The 24,257-nt window shown below is 40.4% G+C and overlaps 1 protein-coding gene and 1 long non-coding RNA gene across 5 annotated transcripts in view; both read right to left on the reverse strand.

Annotated features, from left to right (window-relative positions):
• Positions 1-17,502, reverse strand: part of LOC128896256 (uncharacterized) — a 109,221-nt gene extending 91,719 nt beyond the window's left edge. For all 3 annotated transcript variants that reach the window (XR_008461942.1, XR_008461941.1, XR_008461940.1), the window contains exon 1: positions 17,493-17,502. This is a non-coding gene — a long non-coding RNA (uncharacterized LOC128896256). The remainder of the gene's footprint in view (positions 1-17,492) is intronic.
• LOC128896233 (torso-like protein) lies at positions 101-24,174 on the reverse strand. 2 transcript variants are annotated; one of them, XM_054159456.1, is made up of 3 exons: positions 23,492-24,174; positions 3,133-3,798; positions 101-1,318 (listed from the first exon to the last, which is right to left on the reverse strand). In XM_054159456.1, exons 2-3 carry the CDS (start codon positions 3,766-3,768, stop codon positions 923-925), a joined length of 1,032 nt encoding a protein of 343 aa, XP_054015431.1. In that variant the 5' UTR covers positions 3,769-3,798; positions 23,492-24,174; the 3' UTR covers positions 101-922. The 2 variants fall into 2 exon arrangements, with proteins under 2 accessions (XP_054015431.1, XP_054015432.1); XM_054159457.1 differs by lacking the exon at positions 23,492-24,174 and adding an exon at positions 5,337-5,671.
• Positions 24,175-24,257: the final 83 nt, after the last annotated feature.

Raw genomic sequence — 24,257 nt, forward strand, 5'->3', positions numbered from 1 at the left:
ATATAATATAATATATATATATAATATATCATATATATATAATATATCATATATATATAATATATATATATATAAAATATTATATATATATATAATATATATTGTTGCGTGTTCACTTGTAAAGATATCGTTCGAGGAGCAATTCAATTTTAAAATAGTTTTACGTAATTTGTTTTTTTTTTACATGAAAGTTCACATCACGTATGTATCGTTACATTTTATTTATGTTGTTAACTAATAAATAAACCTAGGGTACTCCGAAATTTTGTGCGTGCCGAATTAGGAAATCTCAAAACATAGATGTAATGTGAGTACTCGAGGTTTCTTTGTTTGCTTAAATGTCAGTTACAACATAATTTATACATGGTACAGTTGAATTACGTATAAAAATACTGATTCTCGCAACACGCGCTTATGTATTTTTCAAAAAACAGAATCAAACTCAACACAAAAGAGAAAAACTCGCGAATCTTGTTTCTAAATTTATCGCAATATTTTTTTAACCGGTCAAATCAAAAACTAATACGAATCTCCTAATTAATATAAAAAAAATAGAACCATAAGTAGAGAGACAAGAAGTCGCTTATTTTTCAGTCAGATACTTTTGGGAAAAATGCTTGTGATATATTTAAAACTTTTGTATAAAAATGTTTTCTATTATTGATTATAATAATAAATACTTATTCATAACAATATGATAGTTGGCCGCTTCTTTATTAGACCCTAGCGTCCGTTCGACGGAGAACAAATAGTGAACTTCCGGTGGGACCCCAAATTAACGATAAACTCGAAGTCACAGATGATCTACCTCGCCAGAGGTCGACACCTCCTCTAGTTTCATTTCGCGACCGCGTATGGATCACGCGAGTGAAACAGAGGCGTGCCAATTGTTTTCTTTCCTTCCAGGATCAGTACAACGTCTTCACATATTCACTTCCCATAACTTAAAGTAATTATCGATCACCTCGAGGAACCACTCGCGTCGCTGAGTGTCATTAAAAATGGGCGCCAACGTTCGCAGCTGTAGCTGCAGTAGCGCTTCGTCTCCAAGTAGTCCATCAAGTTGCTTCAGCAAGACCGCGTCTCCGTGTAATTTCAGCAGGCTCGCGTGGGAGAAAATATAATATTGATTTCGAAGTCGTTCCACTGCCCATGCTTCCACGGTGCTATTCCCGCTGGCAGCTTGTATGGAACCGATGTGCTCTGCATACCATGGGGAGAAGTAGTTACTTAATTCGACATTCGAGAGGTTCGCCACACCGCGTGTCTTCAAACGCTCTTTTATACGCAGATACGCTTGTGGAGTATAGACGAACACCTAGAAAGGAACACAGTCTTGTTATTATGTCAATCATCATTATTTCCACCTTTTTCTTTTTAAATTTTCCGCAATTTTTAAATCACATTTCCCGCCATTTTTAATGTAGAGATCATAGATCTCTTTCTTTTAATAACAGGGCAGCCCATATAATTTATTGAGTTTTATACAAGAATTAAAAAATTTCCAGAATGCACGTTTTAAGCATTTTTTCCATATAATTTTAAATATTTAAAATAGAATGCACAAGTGTGTACTAGTAACACAGCATTGTGCAAAGCAGGTGGCCATGTTAACTCTCTCAACCTGTTTTGTTGAAACAGAATGTTCTTTGAAATTATTCGTAGATAAGTAGAGGTATATGTTATTGAAAGAGTGGAATAAATCATACTGTAGGGGTCACTTGAAAACGAGCGTATCGAAATACGGTTAATTGTAATAGCAATGAAACGTGGATATTATAGATAAGAACGTTTAGAAATGAGCGTCATGAAATCTATGTAACTATTGTGTTAATTCTACTCTGTGACAGCACAATTTATGAGTTCCATGCTTATTGACGCGCACATGCAGACTTTAATCAATGCTGCACATATTCTCAAATTGATTCTTGGAACTGAATCTCGAGGCAATACATTTTATGCATCTATGAATCGCTCGCCTTGCACAAGACGTTCAAACGAGTGTGTATAAGGTATAAAACGCCTTAAAAGACATAAAGCGTTTATTGTTGCACGTGCAAGATTGACCACTTTGATATTTGCTGATGAATAGAGACGACAAAGTCTTAAATTTTCCGCAACATGTGTTTATATTAACAAGGACATTCAAAGTTAATGAATAATCAGGTTTTTAAGTTGTATCGTAATGAATTTCAAAACAACAAGTTGCACAAGCGTTATCTATTTAAATATGATGATGCAACGTGCGGCGTAGTCAAGGAAACAAGCGATTCTTAAGTTATAACCATGAAGGATTAACATTTTCATTTAAAACCTACGGGGATATTAATCAGAAAAAAGAAAATTTTGCAGTTAATCGGTATCTATGAAAACTTGAACAAATATTGTTTAAACAAGTTTCGATACTATTTCCGATACACTTATCTCCATCATTATACTAGACACTAATTCAAGTGACTGTTCAAGGTCATGTTCCAACTGCGAACACTGCTCTAAACTACTTTTTTCCTATCGCTACGTGCCTCAGCAGCTTACGTGCAGCCTTCATCTGTCTTTTTTTTCTGTCAATCGTGTTTCCTTCAAACGATCCTGCAAGGGTGACGAAAGGGTTTTACCAAGCTCCGCTGCATACAACATGTACCGTAATCTATTGTACATCCATGACCTCTAGCAGGGGTTTGCCACCCCAACACCGAATGATAACAGTCATAAACTTAGTTTGGCAGAGCCAGGCTTTACGTCTCGTTGTTAACCCATACACTACCAACTATGAGATGTCTTGTAGTTCAAATTGATTGCAATTACTCAAGGGATAAGCTTACAGCATTTTGAGTCACGAATTATTGCAAAAGAAGATCGTAAATTTTCTTTTTTAAAACAACAAATTTAATATTACCTTCTAGTATAAAAATAATATCCTAGATTACACATCTGTATTAAATCTTGGCGCACAAGGCAAAACGCTTTAAATTTGCCTGGCAGTAAATGGATTAATCGAGCCTGTTTCATCACCATACTCGACACAAAGAGTGCACGCATGCGGGATTGCGTTGTTTATAAAAGAACCAATCAAGTTAAGTGAAAAAATGAGGTACGATAGAGTGGCTAACGATCCTACATGTTGACTCTCACCTGGTACAATGAATTCCCCGTAACGTAGGCGGCGATGTAGTGCGACCCAAAGTGCTTGATGAATCGAACCACGCTCGCGGTATCGCCGACCGTGACGTTGCTCGTTTCCCTGTAAACGGCCTCGTCGACGATCATCGACTCCGCCGTGCCAGCAAGCTTCTCGTTCTCACGGAACCTGGCGACGCGCACCAGCACGTAGCAATGCTCCCCAGTGATGAACGACGAGTTGATTCCCAAGTGTCGCGCGATGGCTCCCTTAGACCAACTGCCTGTGAACGCGCGCCACGGCCTCTCCAGCCTCTCGAATGTGAAGTCCCGGAAGTACGCCTGCAGGAGTTGGCGGATGTTGTCGCAGAACTCCATGTGAAAGTCGCCGTCGAAGACGGCCGTCTGCTGGCGCTGGCTGGCCACCGTCGGGACTGGATTCGTGAAGACGTCCAACGTGGGCTCGCGAAATATCCAGGTGTCCGTGTCGTTCCTGGGCAATACTCTCATGCTGATGCTCAGGTAGCCGTATCGGCTGAAGACGTTCACAGCGCTGCCAAGACGCGGCCTCTGTGACCCGTCGCTGACCCTAACTCCCATCAGCAACGCGAGCAGCCATGTCAGGACCAGGAATCGCGATCGCGACCACATCTCTCTCGCAGCTGCCTACGGCGGAAGCACCTGCAACAGGAAAAGTGGATACAGACATGCGACTTGAGAGCTGGCAATGCTGGATTTTCCCAGTAACGGTTTTTCCGCCTCCCCATAATGCTCTGATAGCGGAAGATAGCCTCTGACATTGATTGTATTAGGTTGTTGCTTATGAAATGTCCGTTTTTGTAGAGAAGATTTATACATCTGTATTTGTGTTACAAATTAACTTTGTTCATCAAAGTAGGTGTCAACAGATTCAGTAAATTTTGTCAACGATACACGAGTGCATTTATTTCATTTTTGTAAAAATGTTCATTTCTAGTCACCACACGAAGTTTTCGAAGGTGTTTTTGATGAATGCTTCATCCTTAAACAATTGGTCCCTTAAAAAACGATGCAAATATTTGACGAACTAGTAGTCGGTTGGTGAAATATTCAATGATTAAGAAGGATGGAATGCGATGAAAAAATCCAAAATGGTTTATTTTTATTTCGGATCAGAAGAATTCTTCGTATCTTCAATAATTTTCAAATTTCGGGAAGTAGTAATATGATGTAGAATCAGATTTTCTCCAAACTCGCGTATAGTTTGATGTGAATTAGACTCGATCAGTTTCTTTAAATCGTCGTTATCATCGACGGTCTCGGGTCGACGTGGTTTGTTTTCGAAGCTTATATTGTTAAAATAAAGATTGGCAAATGAATGACATGTTTCCCGTCGTTTAATAATGCCTTCTCCACATGTAACTTGTATCACTTTTGAAAGAGTGATATAAAAAGAAGGGCGAATTATTGGACGACGTCAGAGGCTTCTTGTCGGAGTAGGGTTGTATGTACTGTCGACGCTTAAGAAGAATGCAACAAGTTTCCCCCAGGACATACGTCACAGAGGCCATTTTAAAAACACTTGAGCACTTGGCTTGGACGCTCTGTTCGCGTGACTTGGCATGAGATAGTACAATTAGGTATATTTATTATTATGGAATGGCTGAACCAAGAAAACCTTTCATATTCATATACTTCTTGTTATCACTGGATTGTTTATAACGTCCGTGACTATTGTCAACACGCAGACAGGAAACTCGACAACTCATTAGTAGCATTCGTATTTTAGGGACTGAGCGACAATTTGCATCTTTAACGACGACGATTACACGGTCGAAAAGAAGTGACTTTCTCAATATTAAGATTGCACTTTAGAAATGCTGATTCGTATAAAGTGAAACGCGAAAAGATTGGAACGAACTCTTTAGTATGCGTCGGACATGAACACTTTCCGTTTTACAACTATGCGGATCCACAACATTCCTCGATCTGTGAAACTCCTTTAATTTCATTCACAAATTATGATAATTTCGCTTCGAAAATTAAATCCTTTTACTTTCTTCAGTAAATTTCGTGTTATATATTCAGGTTTATTATACTATCAATTTTATTACTCATTGCACAAAGCCAACGATATCGCTCCTATCAGAAAATCATTACATTTAACTATTACATCGCTGTCACACCAGATATCCCAAATTAAACATCGACAAAAGTCGTAAACGTGACACTGAACGTACACTGAACTAGTTGTCAACAGCCGACCACAGAATGGATTGCAACAGCCACTGACCCTCTAAGCACGAAGAGCACAGGTGCACTAGAAACTCACATCCCCGTTGTGCGATCCACGACACTGGCATTCCAATTGCAGCGTCTGCAATCGCTCATCTCCCCTTGACTAACGAAAGATCGATTCGATTGAAGCGTACAACACCAAACCGGACACCTTTCGCGAGATCAAGCTAGTCAAGATGCTCGCCTGGGAATGCAGCGAGAAGCGAGTTCCGTGCTCTCGGTTGGTGGCGTCTATCGCCGTGTCGGATCGGCAAGTGCACGCGTGCACATGCGACGCAACCAGCCGCTGGTAGATAGCCGCCAGGTTATCTTGTTTTGTAGGTCTAGGTCAGTGATTCTTAACCGCCGCGTCAAGACGCACGATACTATCAAGTCAATTGCCATTTGGTGATAAGTAGGTGGATAAATTCTGCCCTTATTAATTTCGAAGAGATTCGATGAATTTTTACCTTTCATGGTTGATGGTTGACATTTTTATCGACGATTCCAGTTTACATTCTTTGAACTATTGTATGTGATCAGGAGGATTATTAATCTTTTCTTTTCCTTACATATTTAACGTCGCATCAACCTTTGGTTATTAGCAACTGTCTTTTATGTGATTAGATGTTAGTCCAAATATGTGCATCTTTAAGTAGTTGGATAATTTTGTATAAGTTTTCTTCTGTGCTCCATGCTTCCTTTAATCTCTTCACGCCCTTGCCCACAGATGTGAACGTTTAGTTTTTTATAATTATTTTTACTATCTTTTCTGTTTTTCAAATTTTATTCCACTTTTTGTTAATACAATCATGCAAGCGTCTTTCAACATCTTACAGAAGGATCGGTATTTGAAGGAACCTTCATATAGGTGTAGCAAGCTTATCAAGCTTAAGAACCACTGGTCTAGGCAATCGAGGCGTCTGTATGGCCTTCATCCCCACCTGGATGTACACCTCCGTTCAGAGTTCACCGCGTGTAACCCTTCCTCTGGTTCTCCGTGCGTCGAGGATCCGTCCACTTTTGTTACTCTCGCAAGGATGAGGAAGGGACTAGCTGCTCGAGCCTCTCCGGAGGTTCGTTGAACGTTGTTCAGTGTCTCAGTCGGTCGCGTGCAGGCGAACCTGTACGTCTTGATAAACATCCACGTGACGGGATTGATTGCTATGCACGTTGGCTACGATTTATATGCCACTCCGCGTTAACGGTATGCCTGGACTATGTTTGTCCGGTCAGAGTGCTCGATGGAACGCGTAGCCGAGAAGGTATACCCTGCTTCCGTATTGCTAGGTGTACCAGTTGCGTGACGCAAACAGGATGGTAGACGTTTTTCTTAAGCAAGTCTAATAATACGCGCTGGAGTCTGCTGCGATGCGGCCGAAGGCTAACTGGTTAGCATTTTTACTATTCGGTAGAGATACGTCTCGATTAGATAGTTCTGGAGTAGGTGCCAATGCGGATTCTCGGAAGATAGTCTCTGGTAGGTTGCCTTGACTTCTCAACTTTGTGGCTAGGTACCCTAGAAACAGGATTCCATTCCTTAGCAGTGCAACGTTGAGTCGTTTACTAATTTTCCAAAACATTGTCGCCTGGGATCCCATACCCAACTGTTCAAGAAGACGCTGTGACTTATACAACATAGTTTTAGTTTCGGTGCTTTGAAAGAATCGAAGAACTATCTATGTCTCGTTTCTACACGAGTTAAAGATGGCCCTCAGGGGCTGCAGCATGCGTGTACGTAGCTACAGTACGGGTTAGCGATCCCGCGGTATCCGAGGTATAGGGGCTAGCAGGTCCCCACAGATATAAGAGTTAATGCTTTGCACTCCAGTTAGTATTTGTGTAGAATAAATTTATGCTAGGGCAAATTGTTTAAAAATGCACGTTTCCTTGAAGTATTCTTATCGAAAATGCACGAAAAAGCAAACCGAAATATGGTGTTTGTACAAAGATTTAGAGAAAAATATGTGAGCAGGTAAAGCGTTTCCGAAGAGAGGCTTCAGAGTTTGGTTTTTAATAATAAAGTATGTGCATCGACGTGGCGTAGTCGACACTTTTAATTATGCTTAATTACAATCATGTGTATTTTATTTAAAATATACTAATTGAAGATATTCAATATATAATATATTACAATATATATATGGAATAGAAATATTATTTAAGAAGAACGTTTAGTGTAATACTTATTGTATACGACTGCGCATTTTAATAAATAACGGAACGGAATGGTGTTAAAGATGACATGGCACAATCTTAGAGACCTGTTCAATTCTTGCCCCAGCCGTAAACCTTGAGAAAGAAAACTAGCGTCGAGTTGTCTGCCTTCGGCATATGTTCAATATGCGTTGTCGCTAATAAACCGTTTAATGAGTCGTGTTTTCCTTTTGCATGATGAAGCGTCTCAAAGGCAAGGTCGCGGATAAGTAGCATCGCTGAACGAGTTCAGTCATGCGTGGACTGTGCAAGACACGCGAAGGTTGCGAGCCCTTGGACTTCTTCCAACCTAGCAATCATCCTAGCGACGCGATTGTTTTGCTTCAACGCGCTCCTGGAGAAACGCCGACGATTACTTGTCGAGCGTGGCTTTCCTGTTCCAGGGAGCGTTGACAATTACGTGGTTGACTCGGTCGGTGGTTTCGTTGGCTTTGTCTGTGGTAATCTTGGTGGAGGAAATGTGCTGGAGTCGTAAACATTGTAGCAGACGAAAACGGTTGTGTTCTTGAGCGCAAAGTGGTAACAGTTTAGCATACAATTATTATATAACACAAGTGATTCAAAGAACGACACGCCGAATTAACCACTCTACTACCGCGCCCCAGTTAACTTGAACGATATAGCAGGCAGATAAACAAGTTAAACAATGGTCGCTATATCTTCTTATTTGCCTTTAAATTAACCTGAGAGATGATGTCGTATGTTGTTATTATTCCTTTGCACTGCAAGCAATTTGGCTATATGCAGGTAGTCATCTCCAAGACCATTTTCCTTAGGTTTCTTTCTGATTCAAAGGGTTAAAATACAAAATCCTAATGCCTCTTTTGGTAAACCATTTATACAAGTCAACGTACTGTTTCGAATACGTTCCGTGGCAAAACATAGTAGCAGTGTAAGCTCAGGACAAGACCCGAGCGAGTCACGAGGTGCGATCGGAGTGAAAGTGAAATTGAAGTCCCCCGCACGACACTTTAGCCCCCAGTACTCGCAGTCTTTTAATAGGATCTATAAACTCTTACGATTGCGATCATTTTCACTCCTTATCGCTGGTTTAATTAATATTTGCGTAATACAAAGCTTCAGTTATATCAACGTTGGTACGTTTCCCCCATTTACATCTTCGTTAATCGAATCACGCGAGGATCAGCGTGTGGAGCGTGTGAATTTTTAAAGTTACCATCCTTGACCTACATTTGCGCCCCATGCTTTCGCCAACTTTAATCTGACAGGCCCGAAAATCACCTGGAGTCAATGTTACGCGCTGTTTGTCTTAAATTACGGTTCTTTCGAAATTTTCCTACAGGATATGCTAATGGAATGGCGTCTAGTGACAAAGACTATCGCGAGTATCTTTCCTCCAAAACGTTTCCGCAGCGATAACTGATTCGGTGGTTCCTCTTTGAGTTGATCACGCTTCGAACGTCATCCGTTGATAAAACACCCACATCTGCACGCCGATGAACTTACATAATGGCAGGCCCCTTGTCGATTTATCTCGAAAGGAACATCGTTCCACATACCCAGATTCACAGTTACCGAGTTACAAACAAAAGTAACCGTACATATTCATGAGGTTACAACAAAGAGTTCCTCGAGTAGAACGTTCCGCGTTCTACGGTGATTTCATTCCTCGAGACTTCGATTCTTTCGAACCGATTGTGAGACACGCGAGGGACACGTTCCTATGTCGATAGCTCTCAATATTGGTATATGATGTATAAACGTAGACTAATGATAACCATGGGTTATTCGATGTCTCACAGGACGATATATTGGATTGTTCAGAAAGTTCGAGTCAATTTTTAAGAAAAATTCAAAGGCATATTTAAATTTTGACATACAATCAGTCTCATAAGTACCCGTACCCTCTATATTTATTGACAAAATTTGTCTAATTTAAATGAATGTTTCATGTTTCCAAATAAATTTGTAATAATGGATATATACACGTGTAAAGTTTATTCATGTACATATTTATAATGGAAAATTGATTTGGAAACATGAAGTATATCATTGAAATTAGACAAATCTCTTCAATAGACATAGAGGGTACGAATACTTATAGGACTGACTCTTATATTTATTGAATTACATAGATACCATTTTATTCCACGACCTTTCCACGACCTTTCCACCTTTTGAGAGATGTATACATGTTATGTGTTTTCCACGATTCCGATATATTCAGACCCTCGGCATGAACTTTCCAGACAACCGAATAATTAACAAGTAAATATTTGCACCAAGGGTACACTTCGCGAAAATGACCACTCGCCAGCAGAAATGGACAGCTGTCGATCTACTCAACCTTTCCGCAACGTATACTGGTCTGGTCGAGATGCCCAAGTTTCCGAATTAGTAAAGCGGAAGTGGAACAGGTACCACTTTCGCCATTCTCTGTTACGTGCAAGAAAGTGACGCGTTACCTTGATTAGAAAGAAGTTCATGGACGAACCGACAGTTAAAGTTCACATACGCGCATTGTCGAAAGTTAAGCATTCCAAGCATTTTCGTGCCATGCATCGCGCACATGGGAATCCATCCTAATGCTTCGCTCGTGACAAACGAAATCTCGCGTGTCATCGACTAGAAGATGCACCTAACCATACAAAAGTGTAAACTGGCATATTTTCGATCAGCCACGGTTTACGTCGTACCTTTTCGCTGGTTCCACGAGTGGAGGGCACACAATCGTCGAAGAAACTCGTGAATGATATCACGAACAATGAAGCACCGCGCGTTGGATGCGTTTCCGTGTACGCGCAATAATAACACGTCGAATAGCCGCGTCATAAAAAATCACTATTGAAATAACAATCGAGTACGCGATGGACGGTGCGATTCAGTTGACGCTGCTAGAAGGAGCGAGGTCTACGTGACGCAGAAGTCAATAGGGAGGAATTATTTAAGTAGCGTCGTGTGGCTGGGACTTGAAAGGGGTCTTGTTCGACGGATTAGACACAGGAAGCGGTGCCACAGTGGAACAATTCCGGCTGAAATGCTTCTTTTTCGTCTACCCGACCGATTTTAATACACCAGTCGCGAAGCAACGAGAGCCATACTTGCCACCACAGCGGCAGGACATTTAAAACACCTGACTAAAATGATAATCGCGTTGGTTGGAATCTACTTTTATATGTATAGAGGTTTTTTAAACAAATAAATATGCAATTTTTTCAGTGTGTTTGTGCTAATTACAAGCATAACATGTAATAACTGACCGAGTGTGCACACTACACTGGAAATAACACGATGGTAATTCTGACTTTAAACGCCAAAAAAGCGTAATAAAAATTAAATGTCAAAGCTCATAATGCGCGATAGCCTGGGTTAACACTGATAACTTTACGCTATTTCGGATATCGAAACGTGAAGTTCAAGGAAACACTTGAAACAAAAATTTTAAATATTCGTCGCCAATAGCGATAGAACATGTTGGCTCGTCGATGGTATAACAGCGTGAATTGCATTTTTGAAAAACACGAGAAGACGGGTGTTCTTTTTCTAGTGACCCAGCAAATATGTAAATCGTTCGTTGCGCATAATTATTGCCTTTCTCGTAGCCACTTAACTTTATTCCACGGAGATTTACCGAGGCAGAATCTCCGTTCGCGTGATTTAGCAAAATCAGGTTTGCAAGTGAATCCCTGGCGTTTGCGTGCCAGACTCGAGGCTCAAAGGCTGGAGCTCCATCGATGCGACTGAAAGTTCACAGAGAAACCGACAGGGATAGAGAAAGAGAAGAGTATAATAAACGATTGTCAGTTATACTGCTTGGGAATCACTGCGCACGTGCACTTTAACGACGTCGTTATTTGCTAGAGCACAAGGCAGAGATAAGAAAATTTTATTCGAAGAATAAATAATTATATATTTTTAGGTGTTCATTTGAATTTGAACAGTAATACGAAAATATTTAGTTATATTCTATTTGATTATAGGAATTTTTATGACAACAGGCATGCGTTTCTACAGTGGACGTTGAGAATATCCGGCTCTAGTGACACCAAAGGCATCAATCTCATTGTTCCGCGTGTACAGATTAAAATGACGTGTTCACGCCATTCCTCGCATTACAAGTGTATGACGGATTTAGAAAGGGAGACACGCAATTCGCAAATAGAATCCGCGGACCGTCCAACGTGGCCGTGGTCATTTTTGTTCCAAACGTTTTGCTTCCACACGCTATCGTAGTCGGGGATTACTAATGGCAGAAATTTATAAACGCTTACGTGCTTGCTCGTGCAACGACACGAGGATTGCCATTATTCATCGGTGCGTTGACTCTGTGCACGTGCACTTCGCTCTTTCCAACGAAACGATCCACTTGGCCGAGAGGAGTTCCCCGATTATCAGTCGCGTTTGTCGTTCAATAGCCGTTAAATGGTCGCGTTTACATGGACGACGTGACAGACGTACCAAACGTAAATGATATTTATAAACACTGCATGCGTGTACTGTTTTTCACGGAGGACTTTATCCATGAGTGGTTACCTTCTGCTCGTCCTTGGGCTATCATGACTGCTCCTTCAGTACTGACTTTTGTCAGTAGTTGCACGTACAAGCTACGTGGATCGTATCATTGATCTTTACATGGGCCTAAAGAGATCCTCTTTTATTTAATGTTACGCTGTGAGGCGGGTTTCTTCATTTTTTCTAGATCAAACATATCCTGTCCTTGCAGTTTCATGAAGAGTCCTTGCTTAGCATGTTCGTACATAAAATGTATCCGTTATTGTATATGCATGTTTACTTCTTTGTTTAAGGAAAAGGAGTTACGACACGTACCAAGTAACAAGTTTGAACTCCTAATGAAAAGTAATATATTCTTATGACGAATTCCATCAAAACAACTTTATCCACCGCGATCACTTGACCGTAATCATAGCCACATACCCGACGTCCATTGCTCGTGATAAGCCCGAGGGTCAAGAAATCGGGATGGACTTACCCTACCGGATCACGCACGTTTATTCCACTTCCGTTAATCAACATTCCCCTCCGCATCGTAGAGGCTCGGTTTCCCCCACGACACTAATTGTTATGGGTCACTGACTGAATGCAAGACACCAGAAGATAACACGCGTGTTCCCAGCGTTGCCGTTCCCCAATCACCGCTGCACTTGTTGCGATTGCACACTTGTTGCACTAACACGACGTAACTCAAACAATCTCGATGGCCTCGTTAAAAGTGGAGGTGCCTTCGCATAAAAATTCGTGACGAGGTGTGTAATTTCATTTATAAAAAGAAAAGTAAATTTAAATCGACGGTGTTTCCTCTAAAACAAGGTAAAATGAAACTATTTCATTCCATTTCAACAATTCATTGTAAAATGGAACTTTACAGGAACCTTAAATTTCTACACCCTCACACTGGCATAACTCCTTACTGCACGTCTCGTCTTTATCCCGTCAGTTTTTGTGCCTTCACCACTAGCATAATAATTAATTTATCTTCGTTAACGTCCGTTTTGTCTCTATCTCGACAGTTTTTATACCACTGCCATCAGCGTGAGGATTAATTTGCTCAAAAAACGATACGCGCGTCAGACGATAACTGATTTTATCATGCAGGGGAAAAGTATTACTGTCGTCGCGGCGATAAGGAAATCTTTACTAGTGGAGGAGATGATTTTTTGTGAAGGAACCGTTTCCAATTTCCAAACAGGAAAACAGAGAATACAGCTTAAAGGGTCCATAAATTAATTGCGTTCATTTATTACAGTCCAGTTGAATAGTTTGCACGCGCAAACTGCGAACATTATTCACACGCGAAGCTTATATTTGCAACCTGATCGGTGTTATCGCTGAAGCTCTAATATTTCTGGCGAATGAATGGATAATATTATGCTAAATATGCAGTATTATTGCTTTCGCACTATGAATCTTATAAGAAACTCAAATAATCAGTTTTCTAAGTTCCTAATTGAAATTCCTGATAATCACGAAAATGTTCAAATTTTCAGAACTAAAAGATTCTAAATTTTGAAACAACAAATAATCTCAGAATAACACAATCGATAGTTTATATTAATACGTATTTCCTGTGTAAAAAAATCGGGGTCGTTCACTCGGCGCGACCCATGAATATGTAAATTAATTACGAGACGCAATACAGTCTTAGAAAACAAACGCTACTTTTATCGTGCACGGACAAAAAAAAATAACTTATGGATACTTAACACCAAGAAATTAGTAAACAGCGAGTTACATTCGCAGTACATTCTGAGTTGAGAGCACGACAATATTCATCACGCTCTATTACAATGATAACTGGAGCAGACCGCTTATTAAATTACTCGTTCGAGTTTCTTTAACAGGCGTGTTGATCCCTTTTACATGTTCTAAAAATAAAGCCAATTAAAAATATGGGCATAGAAAAGTAAAAATGTGTTGGAGTAAGAATATCTCTTAAGAATATAATTTCGTTGTAATCTTGTTATCCGTTGTTTCTGAAGTGACTAAATACGAACGAACGTGGGTGTACAATTGCAAAATGAACCTTTTGTATGATAGTTTTGTATCATGATGCCACGTAGCAGCAATCGATATAATAGAATTTACATTATCCGTAGCCAACGAACCATAATCCATTAACACCCAAACAATTTCTGTTCACGCACGGACACGCCACGGTTGCACGAATTACATATGTGTCAATATAGAACGTGCCACCGTTGTTTATACGAATGATTGATAACGAGTTTGTAACATATTCGTGTTACTGCTCAGTGACTTCACGCGATGGCTTTTGACTACACAACAAAATATATTCCCTCCACTACTCTGTTTAATGAGAGGAATCGTAACAATACAATTTCATTTCAAATCATCCAAACTTACTTCTTTATTTATACGTTACACATTTATTATACGCACCCACAATCAAGATTTTTTCCGTTTATGATACCGTAGCTCATTCTCTGGAATCTTCTTCTCTGGACTCTGTTTTCGACTACACCATAAAATATAATCCCTTCACCACTCTGTTTAATTAGAGGAATCGAAACAATACAATTTCATTTCAAATCATCCAAGTGTAGTTCTTCATTTATACGTTATATATTCATTAAGCGCATCTACAATCAAGAACTTTTTCCATTTATGATACCGTAGCCCATTCTCGGGAATCGTCCAAATACGCTATCTCCTAATTACTCCGAGCACTGTGCACTGCAAGATGGAAAATAACAATCTGAATGCCCTCGATTCTCGAAGCACCGTCAGCCTCCTTTGTCTCGAAACGAGTAAAACCAGATTTTTACAACCTCTCGAGGGTCCCGCTTATTATATCTCGTCTTGTCGTTATTGTGCGCCAAGCGAAAGAAGAATATATTCGTATTCCTTTTATACCCTCGGTCTGGCATTTACGGAGGCATTTTAAGTGTATCTTTAGAACCGTGTAGCATAAGAGCAGTTGGTTCCCGTGGATACTTGCACACGATAGAACCCAGCATACTCGTCCGTCTGGCGAAGTCCTCGAAAGAGCAAAAAGCATCCTTTTCCTTGCATATCCTCCCATTTTTGTTGTATGGATGTAGGTGTCACGGCAACTTGGGTTGGTCATCGATATTTTTCACTCGAGAATAACAACGAAAAAAGACTAATCTACTCAGAGAATGTAAATACGAAATGCAAGACATCGCTATTTCTAGGTTCGACTGTTTATGATTCGTAGGAGAAGATCCATCAAATTCATTAAAGGACAAGTTAAGTTACTGTAATTAATAATACATGCGAAAAGGTCGCCATGAACACCTCAAAAGGCCACACGCGGTCTTTAGGTCACGAGAGCCCATTCCTTAGACTTAGAATGTTCATTGCACAAACCGATTATCTCCACAAAACAAAAAGTTGAGAAATGCGATAAAATCGCCTCTGAAATAAATTATTTATTATTCAATGGCCAACAAAATGTTGTCGTTTAATGGTGTTAATCTTTACTACAGAGGAAAGTTATTATAAATATACAAAGTTATGACTATACCAAATGCTTTGACACTTAAATTTAAAATTTCTCAAAGGCGGAGTTAATCGATTTGTGCAGTAAACAGCTTATATTATCTAGGATCTAAGAGTACTATCAAAGGTCCATTAAAAAGTGATTGCCAAACATGGGTATGTCTCCTTGTAGGTCAGAATCGTTCGTGTAATTTCAAGATTTTTCCACATTTTGCAACGAGACCATCTGCTCCGTGACGGGCGGTTATTATTCAGAAAAAGGAGAAAGAAGTCGCGACAAGGCTAAATGAATAATTCCTACAGCGCGTCCCCAGGCTCGTCGTGACATTTGCACGAACACACCGCTGGTATCTGGTTGTTGGTCCGATGAGCCGAGGGAATGCGTTGTTCTCCTCGAATCGAGGATCGTCTTGCGCCACGAGACCAGTGGAGGAGCGTTTGAGGAAGATCTCGGGCAGGATTGTGTGCAGACGTGGCGACTTATCATCATTTAGGCGATTTAGACTCAAAAATAACAATTAAAAACTTAAAAGTTCTTTTTCCATTCCGCTATTTGTGCCGTTCATTGCACAAATCGATTTACTTCACCAGTCACATAAAAATTGTAACATTACTGGTGATTGTATTTTGGGTATTCTTTCTTATTAATTTTATATACCGCTAGATGAAAGCTGCATGGTTTAGATATGTATTATAAATAAGAATTGTTAATGTATAGATAATACATTTATTAATTTTATTGACATGTCTAACGCTAACTACATAACACTATTGAATCAATTGTGTAAAGTGCTGTTCTTGTTGACGCGTACATATCATTGCCTTATTAGTCCAGTGCACGCGTACTGAATAGAATTTTCAAACTCGACTTTCTCGAAAACAAAGCGTCCGAGTGCAAAGAGTTAATATTGTTTGCAGTATCTCTTAATCCTCATATCTGTGTAGACAGCCCTTGGGGCCATTTAAAAATATAAACCTTAGGCGACTTGAGCGCTGCAGACCATTCCTCGAGAAGAAAGTCTAGTTACTCCGATCTCGTGCCGCATGAGAAGCCAATCGCGAAGATCTCGACGGCAGTCACGGTTTCATCGGGAAAGAACAGGTTGCGTGTTTTGCAACACCCGCATAGTCTTTCGGAGTTCATCGTTTGAGAGAGAGATGCTCCGTTCGCACGTCTTTCGACAGACCGTTCGCGCTCCTTCGAAGAGCATTGTGTCAATTTGCGAACCATGTATCCTACAGTGAATTATATTTATTTGTTCAGTATCAAATCACGTACTCGTTACTGCCTTTCTGGATTCGTGCGATCGACGTGAATGGTTTCGAGACATTAACCTCGAGTCATTTTTGCGTTGGGCAACGATTTTGCGGTTTATACTTGATTTGCTTAGGCGTGATGGCTGACGAGGCAGATTGCGAATCGTCGACGCGATGGAAAATATGCTCGAAAGGAAACTACAGAATAATGCCTCATTAATATTTTAGCTTAAATTTGGAACTTTCTTAACATCCTCCTTTCCGAACACACACTTTTTCTGTGCCATGTGTTTCTTAAATTTTGAATGGAGGTATCTCTTCAACTTCGCCAAACATTTTTACGTGAATTTGTCGACCAGAATTCAGATAAGATTCTTGTCTACCGTAAGATACAATTACTCCTACAGGTGGTCCGAGCGCAGTTATTTATATAACCGCCAATACATCCTGGTAAATCACGCAAACACTCGTCCATACTGGACATGCAATGGATTTGGGTTAAGATAAACGGACACGCCGATTCGAAGCAACGTTATCGTATTTATATCATAGTTTCACGATCCAGAGTCGGTCGAAACGATATTCATAGCCAGCAATAACAATGTTTCACGCAGGCAATGCACGAACTGATCGATCGTGTATCGAAGCCGATCGCGGCCAATGACGTTTGCTAAGGTCGCCACGCGTTGATACGCTCCTACGATAACTTGAAAGTGCGAGTTCCTGGTACATTTCCCGCAAAACCTTGCCTCGGTGCTGCTCAGAGGCTTGTTCCTGGTTGAAAATGTGGGTAACTGGCATAAGGACGGTCGCTCGCGCTAGCCGCAGTCGCTCCTTCTTTGTTTCTCGTATGGGGCGCGTGTCGTGCGGCGATGTCGCGCACATGAACGATTGCTAACTGTTGTGAGTGATAAACGCGGCCAAAACGTGCCGCTATAAGTTAAGGTCCGTTTTCACGTAATAGTAAGTCACGACTTCAAGGAACGACTCGATGACAGCACTGCTGATAGTCAAATAGGTTTGTGCGAAGACGTCAAAATATACCCTCATACAAACATATAAAAAATGAATTTTGCTCCACGTGTACTTCTTAAAATATCAATCTATAGTCATCGTGTTAACCCTTTGCTCTCGGATGTCCTCTATGAAGGGATGTCGTAAGTCTAGTCAATTTTTTTAGTGGTTATGTAGAATAAATGTATGCTATGGCATATTTGTTAAAAATGCATGTTTCCTTGAAGTTTTCTGATCGAAAGTGCACGAGAAACCAAAACAAAATATGATGTATACAGAGATTTAGAGAAAAATATATGGGCAGGCGTTACATGGAAAGAGTATGAAATAAAGAATTTCCTAAAAGACGCTTCAGGGTTTTAATTTTAATAATAAAATATGCGGACCAACATAGCGTAGTGGACACTTTCAATTATGTTTAAGTACAATCATGTGTACTTTATTTAAAATATAGGTATCAATTGAACATATTCAATATATATATTGCAATATATATAATACATCATAGAATAGATAGATTATGAAGCTTCCTTTGAAAGATCCTTTATGTTTGAAAAGTTTCCAAAGATGGACTATTTAATTTAATGCGATTCCTGTCGCACGGTTTGCAACGACATGGCGCACAGTGCAAAGAGTTAAAAGTAGCGGTTTTACTGTCACGTGAAAACTGACCTTAACACATTGTCGTCTAGATTTTCTGATTTTAGTACAGTTCTGTCGAGTCTCACTCGACATAGGACAGCAAAGAGTTAAACGCGGCTTGTTTCTCTCGAGCAGCGTCGCTTGCGCTCGGCTATTGCACCTGCGACTGTTACGAGCCACGAAACTCGTCGAGATCGATCGGGGCAATAAGTTGATCCTAATGAACCCGCGAGTACTAGGCCGACTCGTTTGGCTGACTCACGGCGAGTTATAGGCTACTTTGTTTGGAGAACAGTTGCGTACGATAAATCTACGTCCGTACGATTTAATCGACACCGTGCAAATGTACTCTCGATCTTTTACTGGATTTTCAACACACTCGTGGTTGTTGACATAAAGCTACAGTCATACTGGTCTCTGTCATTCTTTATACAAAACTGCTTGTTAACACATTTTCATTATATTAGATTGTCCCGAAAGTTTCTCTCGCGACTTGCACTCACGATCAGTTGTCTCGTGTGGCAGCCTTTGTATACATGGACAATCTTATCTCTTATTGTTAGAAGTTGGTGCCGTAACAGTAATAAAGCAAAATGAGCCGTACACAACTCAGTATCGTAACATAAAACACAAAATATAGCGTATATATTATTTATTAACACATTCGCGACCAGCAGATATCTTACGTTTCTAATACCGAGTACTGACGAAAATAATAAAATTTTGAAGCTGGACATCGCAAATTAATACCCTTAGGGCGAAGATAAAAATTACAAAATATGTTTTGAAATATGAACGTTGTAAATTTGTAGTGTAAAGAAACTTTTGGGGACTTGGTTGATCAATGATCGATAGGAGTCGATGCCGATGGACACCAACAAATGAAATCCTTTACTTCAGCTACTCATCTATTACTGTCATCGAACAATTCATCGTTTTTGAAAAGAAGTGCAATTAAGATCACAGATGGTGGGCTGACAGCGACTACCAATTCATTGATCTCCCGTTATTAGCCCGAGCTGGCACGGTTTCGCGTGATGCTGACTCATTCGCCCATTCTCCATTTTCTTAACCACGTTACGCTTCCATTGCTGGCGATAGGTACCAGCACGGATAACAGAACACGGCTTTATACGTGAATGAGCACCGTCGACGAAATCGTTCGCTCAACGATACGTATCCTGGTATTGAGCAATATTCGGAGGGTAATTTCTATTATGACGCGTGTACCTGGCCAAACTGCGTCGGAGAAAGTGTAATAAAGGTAACGAAAGTTCGTTGTGATAATTGATTACGAAACGAACCCGATTCTCCTCCGAAATGATGTGAATATTATTTTAGTACGAGGCCTAATTGCGACTGCTGGGTTTAAAGTCACTGATTTCACAAGTGGTTGCTCGAGCGACTAGATGATTAGCCTTAATACGCTGAAAATAATGTTTAAGTAGTATGGCGGGTTGGGGATAATCACTGGTCTAATGAGCAGATTATCTGGATACTTGGAATATTTTAGAATTATATTTATTCATCGCGCATCGATCGCGTTTAAGGGATTATTTTGACGTAAGTGAACGATGTATTATAAAATCCTCCAGCAATGGTCAGTTTTTCTATTTTTAGGGTTGAATTGAACATTACTATATACTTTCATAAAATTAATACTATGACTTTAATTCTTACATTTTCAGGAGGATGACTCAATACATGAGTGGAATGATTATTTATTAAAAGCTATTCGTGACTCTCTAATTGTTTTCCTTCCGTTTACACGTACGAGCGCCTCTATTGCTACTTTCAGAGATAAGTTCGGTATTTAGGAGCGATAAAAAGGGTTTGCGATCTTCTGAGTTACACAATTTTATGGTTCGTTATCACCCTCGACGAGGTGAACCGGTATATCTGATTTCTTCACGATTATTTTGTAAGATCTATAATATGTATCTTATCGCCTCCTATAAATTTATAGTTCCGTTGAGATACAAAGCGAGCATTGCGCACTCATGATGCAAAGATAAGCAGATATAGGTTGGTTGAATACATAAATGGCCATAATTCGCAAACAAGATGAAGTAGACCAGATATAAATCGCTCTTCTTATTTAATTTATGACTGCGTAATCCCTTGCTACAACAGATTTCATCCAATAAAGATGTAGACAACCTAACGAGTGATTTCACACACTTTTTCATCCCGTAAGTATAAATATTGGGTTGTCCAGAAAGTTCGTGCTAATTTTTGAGAAAAATTCAAAGGTCCATTTGAATTTTGATATATATTTATTGAATTACGTAAGTACCATTTTGTTCCATAACCTTTCCACCTTTTAAAATAACATATGTAACTTGTCTTCAACCATTCCGATATATTCAGACCTGTACCACCTACCAAAAATCGGCATGGACTTTCGAGACAAATCAATACTATACGTCGTATTGGACTGTATACGAATTAATGAGTTTGAACCATTCATTTAAATATTTAAATAGCTTTCGAATCTCTGTCGAGAAATGTCTGCCAACTCCACAAGCTGAAATCTGCTTCGTTCGCGCAGCCTGTCGAGCTATTAATCTACCTTGCAGCTTTCACGAGAGTAGGAACATCTGTGTATCGGGGCACAAATCAAAACCCCTGTTTTCGCACGTGTTCACCACATGCGTTCAAATTAGGGTTGAAAGTAACCCTTTGTCGTCCGAGGTTGAGGGTACTCGGAGCTATTAATTACTTGTTCACAGAATGTTGCGAAGAAGTTATTATATCGATACGTTAGGCTCATGCATACTCTCATCGCCCTATACAGTACATCGACTGTAAGTCATCTTTATTCCAATGATTATCTTCCAGTTGTCTATATTTAATTTTGTCTAATCTTTTCAATCTCAAGTCGAATAGCATACCATTACATATCAACGAAGCTATCGTTACACAACAAAGATTTATGGAACGTGTTGCAAGTTTGAAGAATAGTTTACATTTTGTTGACAAACCTGCCGCGTTCGCGTCGGTATTGGCATGGTTTTAAAATTGTGCAAAGATCCACGGTTTACTATAATCAGCCTGTTGGTCCCCTAAGTGTAACGAGTCCAAGGCTACGTTGCCGCAATCCAACTTTCAGTGGGCTCTGTTGTCTTCAGCCTAGTAATTACTACTAGATATTTTGTAGCCGGTCCTTTCACATAATAGTTCCTTCGAGTATCATTGTCCTTCGAACGTGGTTCAGTACACATAAATAGGTTTTCAAAGTTTGACAGAAAGATGGACGGAACTCGTTGCAAAGCATAAAACCGCCATAACGAACTTGTATTTAAAAACTAGTTAGTCGAGGAACTAGTCGCGTTCAAACCAGGTTTTCAACTGGACGAGCCCTACCGATGACTAACTAGGTAGGTAGCAAATATTTTGACTGCTCAAGGACATCGAGGATAAATCCCTTCGGATCAATAGTCTCCAAAATTCTTGAAAAGTGTTTAGGAAGAACTTCTGCGTCTGCGATTACACCAAACGATTACATGTATTAAAAGAGAAACAATCTCCATTACATAACGATGTGTCCTTACATTCCTCGCGGGTCCCTCTCATCACAAGCTTCTTTCACGACGGGAGATTATGTTGAAACGAATATACACGAGCCGACTATCGACGCAGTGCTTATTGTTTCCCCCAACTTTCGTGATTGCAGTATGCAACACGTTGCCTAACAACGACCATCGATATTTGAAAATCGAGGGAGATGAATTCTTCAGTTATACTTGACAATTTTGAACGGAACCGCGGATCGTAGTCCTGCGTTTAGCGCACGGAGCGGGTTAAATAACGTGTTGGGTAAGTCGATACGCAATATTCGAACAGAGCGTGGCTCAGGCGAAGGCGTGTATCGCGTACGCGCGTGTGCATATTCATTTCGACGATAAGTTCTCTTCCTGAAAGTAGACCTACTTCAGACGAAGCGGATAGCGACAGATCGGCTCCACGGAGCCCAGAGCTACCGTGAAAATTTGTGACTTTCATTTTAATGTATCTTTGCCTCCTCGATTTATATATATTTTAAATGATGAATGAATTCTTCCTTGAACCACAGCACCAAGGTTCTTGATGAAAGGTTGCTAAATCGAAACAATCGAGATGTCGAAGGGAGATAAGTTACGTAAGGAGGGACGAAGTGCGGACAAACAACGCGGAGCATTCGGAAGTATATAATTGCGAACTATGCAAGTTATGTTAATTCGAGGGAATACGAAGGTCATCTTCATACCAGCCCTTACAAAATGAACCGTTCATTGTACAAATCGATTAACTCCATTTTTTGAAAAATCTTAAATTTAAGTGTCGAAGCACTTGGTGTAATCATAATTTTCTACATTTATAATAACTTTGTTGAATAATAAAGATTAACACCATTAAACGACAAAATTTTTTTGGCCATTGAATAATAAATAATTTATTTCAGAGGCCATTTCATCGCATTTCTCAACTTTTTGTGTTATGGAGTTAATCGACATGTGCAATGAACGGCTCAAATAATGAACCAATGAACAAATGAAGCGTCATGAGCATAAACGTGAACTTAACAATGCTCGTCAACGTGCAATTCATGGTTACGAGTGATCATGATTAATTACAGGGTAATCAGTGGTACTATTAGTTTTGATTTATGAAAACTGACAAGTGATCGACTCACAGTTGCAAATCACAAACGTGGTTTATGATTACTGATTGATATGTCACCTGCCACTGAGTATTGCGAAAAGTGATCATTGCCCAAGTCTGACACCTAGCAGTTACCGATTTAATCCCATTAAATTGTCCCATTTGTTGTCGAAAGATAGGGTCAGCCACGATTGGTCGCCTGCTGAGTGCGATGGGAGAATAGGGATTAGATCTCGTTACAAATCCTGCCTTGCAATGATTGCTTCGTCCAAGGAGAGGTCAAACGTCAGCCACCGCGAATCACCGACGCCACGCATTATTAAAAAGAAACATAAGAAACACACCTGCCTAGACTATACACGAAACAATTAACAAGCCTCACCTGCACGTTTCAAGGATTCTTCATCTTCTCCTCACGTAGATCTTTCAATGTCACTGCAGCTACAAAATGGATCGTGGATCTACCAAAACCCTTAACCATAGCTCCGAACCTTTTCGATAAATCACTCTGGATTCTCACTATCCCAGCACTGTTAGTTACTCTGTCAACTTAGTCACTCGTGATAGACTTTTCCGTGATCGTGGGGGTAATTAGAACCTGTCAATTAAGATCCTAATGCTCGCTCGCTGTCACACGGTTTTTAATCAAAGTTTCCTGTTGACTTGTTCGAATCCACCCGATTTCAACGCCACGCACGCGTGTCTAACTCTGTTGCCACTGCGCAGAATCGCGCCGGTTCTTCTTATCTCCCGCGCGTCTCGATGGTTCCAGAATTCGTTGAGGATGCACCCTTGGACCTGTGACGTGGATCGAGAGTACGATCGATCGATAAAGAGTCTGCGATTCGGAGGACTTTTGCAAGGAAGGGACTTCGTCCTACTCGATCGCCACAATTATTACTATGAAGTGATTCCTGTGGGACGAGACTGTTCTGTTCTGTCGGTCACGTGTCCTCCACCGCGAGTGATCGATCGATCGATCACGATCGACGCCGTTCACCACTCACGATCGCGACAGGCCTCGATCTCACCGTCAGCAGCGTGCCCCCGCGACTGCGGCCGCTACTTCGTATCTACTCGCGGTGAGCGAACGATTCCAATGCGCACGCTTGGCTGTGTGTGTGCGCGACACACGTGCACGCACCAAA

The sequence above is a fragment of the Hylaeus anthracinus genome, unplaced genomic scaffold (genome assembly GCF_026225885.1).
Source record: "Hylaeus anthracinus isolate JK02 unplaced genomic scaffold, UHH_iyHylAnth1.0_haploid 0, whole genome shotgun sequence".
NCBI lineage: Eukaryota > Metazoa > Arthropoda > Insecta > Hymenoptera > Colletidae > Hylaeus > Hylaeus anthracinus.